The sequence below is a fragment of the Zosterops lateralis genome (genome assembly GCF_965231275.1).
Source record: "Zosterops lateralis genome assembly, chromosome: 2".
NCBI classification, from domain to species: domain Eukaryota; kingdom Metazoa; phylum Chordata; class Aves; order Passeriformes; family Zosteropidae; genus Zosterops; species Zosterops lateralis.
In genome coordinates, this window is record NC_139763.1 from 65,734,646 (window position 1) to 65,744,937 (window position 10,292).

The window sequence follows — 10,292 nt, forward strand, 5'->3', positions numbered from 1 at the left end:
AAAAGCCCTGCAGAACTGGGGACATCAAAATACAGGGTACTTCTATTTCCATTAGTTGAATACTCCAGTGATTACTGTTCACACCTAAAAGCTGGCACTTATTACCCAAATTTAGATCTCTGGGCAGTTCTGGCAATCACCTTAGGTTTCTCTCCTATCTAGTCAATACTGCAGTATGTTACTTTTTTTCTTATGCAAGTTTCTAAGCCAAAGAGAACCTTCTTGGTCTTTTAAAAGCTAGATAGACTACTCAGTAAATCTCTTCTGAAAATAAAGCCTGATTTGGTACAAGAAGAGTTCTGTTAAGTTTTTTTTTAATTTCCCTATTAGCATCATAGGGGTATATACTTTAAATGTTTTTTTTAAACTTGGCACTTATGTAACTCATCATTCCATTTTACTAATTACTCAGAGGGAAACATACGACAGATATTTATGCCGTGTTCATACATAAATTAGAATGCAAAAGAGATTGGCCACAGAAACAGTGATCTATAAAGAAAGATAACATGGAACTTTAGATTACATTTAAATGCTGGTATCAGAAATTATTAAATACCTCATTTAAGTGCCAAGGGCCCTGTATTTAGAAGAGTAATCCATTACAATGAAATGTATTTATATTAGTACAGAAATAAAGCACCCAAGACTTTAATAATGGGAAATTATCAATTTATTTTATCAAACTCTCCTACTATATGCATTTCTTCAGAAGTCAGTTCCAAGGCAATATATAAGAAAACATTCAGAGAACTGGCAAGTTAGTGCACAAAATCATTTTTTCAGTCTGGTCACAGACACAGAGATAAAATAGAGTCAAAGCATCTCATAATTATTATTAATAAGCATCCCTTGTCCCTTGTTACCACAGATACCCAAATGCCTAGTGGCAAGGCACATTTTGGCACCTTGGCCTATTTCAGTAAAGCCACACAAAACTGGATGGATGCTCCCGTTTCCTGGGGCTGCAAAAGCTCATGAGAAAGAGCTGAGAGCAGATCCATGCAGCAAACAGAAACTTGTACAAGTAAGTTATTTGTCAACATCCAAAAGTGCACTACATTGCTTTACTGAACACAAAAAACATGTTCCCAGAGAGCTTGGAGTTCTATTTTCAAATAGATGTGACAAAGGAAAAATAAATAAGGAGAGGACATAGTGAAGAAAGATGGGTATGCCTGGACCCCCTACACCAACAAGATATGCTCAAATATCATTATTTTACAGTAAAAGTTTATAAAATAAACCCACCTTGTGTAGACAAGAAATAGCTAAATTGCACACAGAGCAGAGATCCCTGAGCTAGTCAAAAACTAGTTAGAAAAGCCACACAACACACTGTGTGCACATATTCACATAGGTCTAGAGGAAGTACTGCTACTTTTTCAGCAAATAAATATTGCTTACTAGCTCCCATTCAAGACAAGTGATGGATCATATTTACTAGTGTATAACATTGAAGTTCTGCTTCTAAGGCTTGAGTGAGGGCAGCCCCGGTGGGATCTAGTCTTATTGTTGTGGATGTAGCCAACAAGAAGGCATTCACATTTAGTGCATTGACCTCAACTAGTGCTGAAATCAGGCAGTCAGGATTCACAGCTGAGTTACTTTTCAGAGAAAGTATGAATCTGACTTTTTTGAACAGCTTTTCCATCTGCTGACTCACAAATTTGTGATCATAGGTTGAAACCTACCAAATTATGTAGCATTTGCTTTTCGTAATAGTCACTAAAGTAAGTATTTCCCATTAGTACAATTCCATTTCCCATATTCCCTTTCTAAGAAAGTAGAAAAAAAGACCTCTCTTAGCTGGTAACTAGCATTAAAATAATCCACACAGTAGAATAAGTGTGTGGAAACAGCAAAAATCCTCTCAAATGTTTTAAAGAGCTAGAAAATATGGAATGTGGATCCACAGTTTTACATGGTAATCAGTTATCCATAGTCTCATTTCTGCCATGCCATCTTCCCCATCCCATTTTTCCCATACCTGGTTCCCTCTATGCTATGAAGTGAACTTAAAATCTTGTAGCAACATGTAAAGAAAGCACAACCACTTTGTTCTGGGAATGAAAGGCAGGATTTTTTAGGACAGAGCTTAGAGACATCTGCTATAATAGGATGTAAGAAACTTAACTCTACACATTAATGGAGTTGATGAAGTCTGGGTTCTGGAAATAAATTAAAACAGATGCTTTGCTGTTAACTGACAGAGCTTCAATTAAATCAGAAGAAAAATCATATGTCTCCCAGTCCCTACTGCTGATTAAGACTTTCCTAGCAAATTGCAATTTGTTTTTCTTGAGGAACTTACATGACTTGAACCTCAATATGTTCCACTATGAAATCTTATGGAACAGAAAACTCACAGATATAAATCAAATAAGGTTAAGAACTGATTTCGTTAAGAATCAGTACTTGGCTGCTGTGCAAATACTTTTAATTTAGTTTCAAGTGTCTAATTCCAAATTAGCTCATGCTTATTACAGACTTTATGGCTTTAGCTAGAGCTGAAGACAGATTTCAATACTCATGTCATTAACCACCTAAGGCAGATGCCAGTATCAGTACTGACACCAATATCCAGCAGCATCTAATTTAACATTGTGACACATCCTTATAGTCTCTATTGGACAGTATCAGCACAACCATTCAAAAACAAAGTGAAGAAACATTAAAATGAAGTGCTCTTCTCCCAGGAAATAATTTGTAAAACTTCTTTCACACACTTCTGATCATTTCACAACATATACAGGCTAAGTAGAACCCCAAATTGACACCATACATTTAAGACCAACAGTTGTGTTTGCAAAGTTTTATATAATAAAATTAAAATGCTTATCATTTTACAATTGCAACAAAAGTAAAAGCCCCATATCATTACTTAAACAAGTAACAGCTCAAGACCAAGTATTTCTCCAGAACAGCTGAGACAGTCTTAGCTCTAGAGTTCTGGGAGCACTTGTGCAGTTCTGTGCTTGTCTAAGGAAACACAAGCAATAAAGAACTCAAGGAAATGTGGTCATAGGTTTTAAATGTCACGCAGCTTGTGCCATGGCAGTTGTGGGAAACCATCAGCTTAAGGGTACATATTTTTGTACTTGCTGGGCTCCAATCTCTGCAACATAGACTGCTCCACTCCTCATGTCTACATCCACAAGGTGTGGTTTGGTTTCATTAGCCAGCTGAACACTCTGGACCATGACACAGTCCCCAATGGAGCCAACTGGAGGTGCTGCCAGGATTGCCAAACGGTTGATATTCATCTGAGCTACAATCAGGTACTTGTAATCGGCAGTAAACCTGTGGAAGATAAATGGATTTTTCAACTAAGAACTCCATATGACATCTCATTTTAACACAAACAAAACATCTAACAGTCACACTTTTGAAGGCTGTGACTGACAGAATGCACTGTAACATTGGGAATTAAGCTGTAAGCCTTGCTCTTTATATGGCTGCTCACTGAGACACTTTATGTTACAGAAAACTCATTCAAGAAAATCCTTCTTCCTGTAGAAGCTGCAACAGTAAGGCTAATAACAAACCTTTATAGCGAAGCTCCCAGTCCTGCACTCAAATCCACAGGGCTTGTTAAAAAGCCTGTCAAGATGCAACTGTGCAGATCTTTGCATATGTTAGGACACCCAGCACCTTACCACACTGTTTAACTCCTTGTCAGCAGGCATTAAACATCAACATTTTAATTCACCAGTAGGAGTACACCTTAATTATGTAATTGTGTGCTTATAAAATTGTTCAACAATACCTGACAGAATAGGGCCCATCTTCTGAAAAACAGCCACTCCACGACCCAAGCCATTCTCCTGTGGTTTTATCAAAAACTTGGATTCTCTTGTTGTCTCTGTCTGCAACCCATACCTGTTAAAAAGAAAAGTCATGGATGTCAACAAATAGAATAAATTAAATGCATTTGTTTCTTATAAGAGCGAAGTTCCTTGTAGTAAAATTGGAAGAATGTTACTTGGAAGAATGTATACCTTCCCACTGAAAACTAAATCAGTAGATCTGACTTCCAGATATAAACCAAAAATGACCTGTGGTTAACAGACACAAATTATTTTATATTACTTTAACAGAGAAATCAGTGCCTTGTCTTCTTTTTTGTGGCTGTATGATATATTTGGTAGAATTTTTATCCCCACAATGAAGACATATTTCCACCTATTAAATTCTGAAGATCTGTCTAAAGGTGTGTCACTTGCACTTTTTTCCCAGTGGTAGTCTCATTTCATGATCATGATCTGCAAACATTCCTGATATACCTAATACTACTGCAAATAAAGCCATTTAAACATTTAGAACATGTTTAGCTGGTTTTGTCTAACCAGTTTTGTCTGTCCCACCCTGTGTTAACTGGATTCACAAACATTGCAAGCTAGCAATACCACTAGACAGTTCCAATTAAGTCATTTTTTGTACAATCATTGAAGTTTTAGCTGTTGACAAGTCATCAGTCTGGTAAGCAAACTTCATGACTTTTCCAGGGTATCACCAAAATGGAGGCAATAAACATAACCTTAGATCTTTCATCACTGTTTTTAAATGAAGCACTACTACAGCATTCTCTCAGATTTCTTATGAATTAACAACTAATTCTCAGCCTAAACTGAAGATCAACACTACATTGGCAGTAAAATCACAGCTCATCCAGGTCACTGCCTTTGAATGAATAAACTCACTGCTACCCTGCAGCATAAAGTGACCATGTTCCTCCTGTATTTTCTCCCACTCTGCCAGTTTTGGCAGAGAATTGATTTTTATATAGACTTTTTATTCTGATTCAGACAGCATCAGAAGAATAGCTTTAACCAGGGATGTTTTAGTGAAGCAATCTTATTTTCCCTGAAACAGATTAAGAAGCGACTGTGTAATTCCTCCCTAGGACTAGCAGACCAAAAGCCAGACTACAATTAACACCTAGCAGAAGCAGACTCCTGGAATGCCTTGAGCTGCATGTAAAAGAGAATAATGTCCACAACCTAGCTAGAGCCTCACTATCACCTCAAGCTTATTTGGAATTTCCAAATATGAAATTAAAGCCCCCTCAAGTGTAGCAACTGAGGATAACAGATCACCACTTTGTCATCTAGCAGGACTGTCTTTAACAAACACACTTCTATAAACAAGTTTCTTATATATATATATACATATGTTTCTTCTGTGCACAAGTTTTAGGATCAACTACACAGCCAGCCAGCAGGAGAGAGAAAGTAACCACAAAAAAACCAAGAGGAGTAGAGCTGATGTTTCTAGCTCTTATCATTCATCCCACACACATTCACAGCCCAGTTTCCCTGGGTTGTGTATCAAAGCACAGGTATTTACAGCTGGACTCAGTCCTTTGGTATGCACTTTCCCATGGGAGAAGAGCTGTTAATCAAGATCAGGATGGCCTGAGCAGACCGCTGCTTCTACATGAAGAAACAGAAGTGCTTTATTTATTAGAGAACACACTTCTGTAGTTTCACAATGGCAAGCTGTTACAAACTGCAGGAGGAACACTCTGTTGTTGCATGGACATTGACAGTGTAAGTGGTCAGGACCTTGGTGTTAACCTTGGAGTCAGCTGCTTCCATAGAACCTGCAGTATGAAACTTCTGGACTATCACACCAAAAACTGTAACCCCATAAAGTGACACAGATCACAACAGTTTAAATAAATAAAAAAAAATAATAAAAAAAAAAAAGATACATTTTGTTTTGTTCAAATACATATAAACAAGTCTGTTGAAAGATGAAATTAAAAAAAAAATCCTTAATTCTTTACCCGTCCATAAGCATCCACTGTTACACTGTGAGGAATCTTGAACTGACCAATGCCACTTCCATTTGTTCCAGTCAGCCATATCTCTTGGTAGTCTAAACAGTAAGCATCATGAAAAATGAAAATTAAAAAAAAAAAAAAATCACAGTGAGAAAACAAATAAACAAGTTTTTAAGGCATTCTCTTGCAAAGTTACTTTGGGTAATTTATAAAAGGTGAGATTTCTAAACTGTTTAAACACAGTACTCCCAGTACATAAATCTGAGAAGAGCCATGACTACTACAGTGACTACTGAATTGTTCTTAGTGATCTCCAGATTATGGTTACAAAAATGTAGCCAGTAATACACTAGAGCCATAATCCAAGGTTGTGTTAAGCACTAAATTACAAAAACAAACAAACAAAAAAAACCAACCAAACAAAAACAAAACAAACCAAAAACCAAAACAAACAAACAAAAAAACACCAAAACAAACAAACAAACCAAAACAAAAAGGAAAAAAAGTTGGCTGATTATGCTATTCATTTGTTTCCTAAACTGATTTTTAACACTTGTTACCTGGAAGTTTTTACTTTTAACAATTTACCATTTTGCAAACTAGGTATTAGGAAACTATCTACTTTATGACAGCACAATGGAGAAACAGTAGCTCCTTCAGCCTCCACTTACTCCAACTGTGGGCATGTGCAGACTCTTTAGTCACTGCCCTAACTGGGGAGTGTGAGCTAATTAGAATCACAGAACAATTTAAATATAGAAGTCCTCCAGATGACATGACTAGTCCCACCTGCTCCTCAAAGCAGGACTAGCCTTGATACAAAATCCAAATCCGAAGTTAGATCAAGTGGCCCATCAGCTTTTGAGCATCTACAGGAATAGAGAGAGCAAATCATCTTTGGGCCACCCTGTCATTCACTGTCTGACCACCCTTACACTGATTGTTTTTAACAAAAATCAAGCTGCAATTCACTCCTCTTGAATCTTTTGCTGTGTGTTCCTCATTCTTCACTGTAAATCTCCAAGAAACATATGACTGTCTTCTCTATAGCCTCCTTTTACTGACTTGAAGACAGCAATAAGAATCCCCCTTAGCTTTCTTTCTTGGAGACAGAACAAAGTCACTCTCTCAGCTTCTTCTCATGAATGACTAGGAGATTTCTCCTGAAGTGACAAGCAATAAAACAGGATCTGATTCAATAAGGTCTTCAAACTAAAGTTAAATGACAGTTCTGCCTAGTACTCGCTTAAAAATATTCTCAAGCCATGTTATTTAAAATCCAGTTTTCAGGGGTCAACTACTGCAACAGTTTTTTTTTCCATACCATCTGATAGTTTGATCAATCTGTTGTTCATTCCTCCATCTCCATCAACAACATAGATTTCTCCAGTTTCCTCCACAAAGAGGTCTGCTGGTTGATCGAACTGCAGGGGAATCAAACTTGAACCAGCATTACCCGGGGTGCCCAAGACCTGCATAAGTTTACCCAAAGGGCTGTACTGTTTCACTGTGTGTCCGTATTTCCCTGAATCAAAGAGAAAAGAAAGTGCAAAAACGTCTTAACAAAACAAAATGTAAGTATTAAAATTGACTGCAAAGATTGAAAAACTCAAAAGTGATATTAATACATTTAACAGACAAAATTCTATAATGAGATCATGACAGTGGGTTAGCAAATCCACAGGCTATAACAACATTCATCCACTAAATTAGGATTAGTGTATTAGGATCACTAAACCTAGGTCTAGCCAGGCTAAACCTAGGTCTATCAGGCTTTTTTCCACATACTTCTGGGCAGCAGGGAGGACTGCTGGCTGAGCTCAGCAGCTGTAAGCAGACACACAGCACAACTCATGAAACTTCAGACTATTTTGTGCAGCACCTGAAAAGTTTGTTCATGGCAAGAAAAGCACAAATCTATCTCAGAATTGCTTGAGAGACTTAAATAAGTGAGTTATCTAAAGCAATATTCCATTTTCTTCCCCACCGAATATTTCTCATATCACTGCCCTCCATACCTCTTCCAACATCTGTGATCCATATTGAACTTCCTATTGCAGTGTTCCATACAAAGATACCATGAGGCATTTCAACTGTATCATTCCAGGAGTGAAGAAAATAGCCTTCTTCTGAGAACACAAGTACCTTTGGCACATTGTCTCCCCGCTGAAAAGGCAAAAAAAAGTTCTAAAGAAAACCACTGAGTAAGTGATTTTACAGTTTAAAATTCCTCTTTGTGAAGTTTTTGCAATGTTTCATGAATTGAAAAAATGTCCTGACACAGCTGTCTGCTAGAACTCTTTTTCCAGCTAGAAAAGGAAAAAGAGATAAGGGTCTAAATTTAGCATGCAAAACTTTCCAGTCTAGATTTTCACCTTACATCACATGGAGTCCAGCTTTCAGAGCAGCCAAGTGCCTGCAGCCATCCTGGTCTTCAGCTTGAATTGTGATTTTGTGTTCCTGCTGAAAAGTGTGCCCAGTGTAAAGGGCATGAAGAGCTGCAACAGTGCTTATCAGCTGCATGGCACTCAGGTACTCACACCGTGCTTTACAAGAAATTCCCACCATGTCCCATGGAGAGAATGTCTTGTCCACACCCTAGAGATACTCACACATAGAGCTCGGTAGAGGAAATTAACTCCAATTACTCTAACTGGTTGAAAGAGCTGTGTGGTTTTGATTTCATGGGACAAGGCCTCAAAGAATGGAAGACTCATTTGCCCCAGAATCACATTTTATCTTACAGCTGAGGGAACAAGCTGCTGTAACTCAGTTAAGTTGGATCATACATTCATACCACAGAAATGTAATGCTTTAAAAAAACCCCATAAACAAATGTGCTAGAACTGCTTTCAAAAACAGAGACAGCAGAGATATCTCTGCTTATATTTTCTCTGAGTTTGAGACAATAATTATTTATACATATAAAAATATGCAAATATATGTAAATAAACATACACATATATATCCTAATCTGGACAAGATGTATTAACAGCAAAAAAACACAAACACAACACAGAGAGAAATACAGTATTCCCACTCACTTGTCCTACATAGACCAAACCATGGAGAGAGTCAACAGCAACACAAAATGTTTGGCCAGTGAATTGTTCTGGAGATTTAGGCCAGCCTATGTCCAGCTTGTACATCTGTTGCTGTCCATTCTGAGGAAAGACGTACTCTGCTTTTAAAACCTGAGAATACAAAATAAATATATAGTATTCAAATTCCATGAGAGTGGGATCAGGGGAAACAGCAGCTGAAAGTAACTGTGTGCTGAAGCATCATCCATTTATTTATTCAATTAAAATTAACAAGACAGATAAACAGACACAGGCTTGCAGCCTGTTTGTCCTGCAAGTGGGAAAATATCAACAATCTGAAAACTAGCTAATCAAGTCCTTTGGATTGGGGAGCTCTGGAATTAGAAGGCAAAACACACACCCTGAAATTTCTTACACCAGAGTTGCTGTTAATATCTGTAGATCACTCTCCAAAATGAGGAAAATAGCGCAGAAAATGCACCAGATTCAGCCATTTCAACAGGTGAAAATAAGAAAAGTTAAAAAAAATTCAGGTCAAGAAAAAAAACTACACCTTGGAAACGAAGAAGTGTAAAATGCCAGGAGCAGTCAGACTCGGGTCAATGAATACATTTTAAACGACAATGGAAAAAAATAACCTTCCTGTTCTATTTTTCTAGCAGAGAAGGGAAAGCTCAGCACTGCTGGAAGGTCAGCATTGAAAGGGAGCACTCGGCACAGCTCAGAAGTGAGACCTGAAGGCCCAGGGCCCCCCGGCATTTCTGCTCTCGCCCTGCGGGACCAGGGGAGGCACTGGGGCACAGGCCGGGCTGTCATGAAGGGAAACCGCCAGCGACCAAGCAGGGAGAACACCTGTCAGTATCAACTGGGAAATTATTCACCCATAGGGTCATTTTCCTCGCTGGGGCGCAGCATATCCCCTGGAACCCCCTGGGAGGGGCCGCCCGGTGCCACCGCCTCCGCCTGGAACCCCCGAGCGCCGCCCGCAGCCCCCGCCCCGGGCCCTCCCCGGTGTCCGCCCGCACCGGAGGCCGTGGCACGAAGCCCCGTGGCCGCCGCGCACCTGTGAGCCGCCGAGCAGGGCCAGCAGGGCCAGCAGCGCCCCGGCCATGGCAGCCCCAGCGCCGCGGCCGCTCCCGCCCCCCGGGGGCCGGGCCGGTTGCCGTGGCAGCCCCGCGCCCGCCGCCCCGCCCACCTCGCCATGGCGGCCGCTGCTCCCCGCGCCGTGCCGGGCCCGGGCCCGGGGGAGGAGGAGCGGGGGTGGTGCACAGCAGGCGCGGTGGGGCTCCGGGGCAGCGCTCAGCGCTCCGGCACAGCTCCGGGAGCCGGGCCAGGGGCGAGCCCGCCGCCACTTCCCGCCGCTCCCGCGCAGGCACCGATATTGACGCCCGGCGCGGGAAGGGGCCTTCGCTCCGCCGTGATGCCATAGGGACGCGACGGCGGGGAGGCGGGACCGGCCG

At 40.3% G+C, this 10,292-nt stretch overlaps 1 protein-coding gene across 1 annotated transcript; it reads right to left on the reverse strand.

Annotated features, from left to right (window-relative positions):
- Positions 1–665: 665 nt before the first annotated feature.
- Positions 666–10,003, reverse strand: NHLRC3 (NHL repeat containing 3). Its single transcript, XM_083883579.1, has 7 exons — positions 9,896–10,003; positions 8,833–8,982; positions 7,807–7,954; positions 7,113–7,313; positions 5,792–5,883; positions 3,770–3,882; positions 666–3,303 (listed from the first exon to the last, which is right to left on the reverse strand). The coding sequence occupies exons 1-7, from the start codon at positions 9,941–9,943 to the stop codon at positions 3,075–3,077; spliced, it is 981 nt and encodes a 326-aa protein (XP_083739705.1). The 5' UTR covers positions 9,944–10,003; the 3' UTR covers positions 666–3,074.
- Positions 10,004–10,292: the final 289 nt, after the last annotated feature.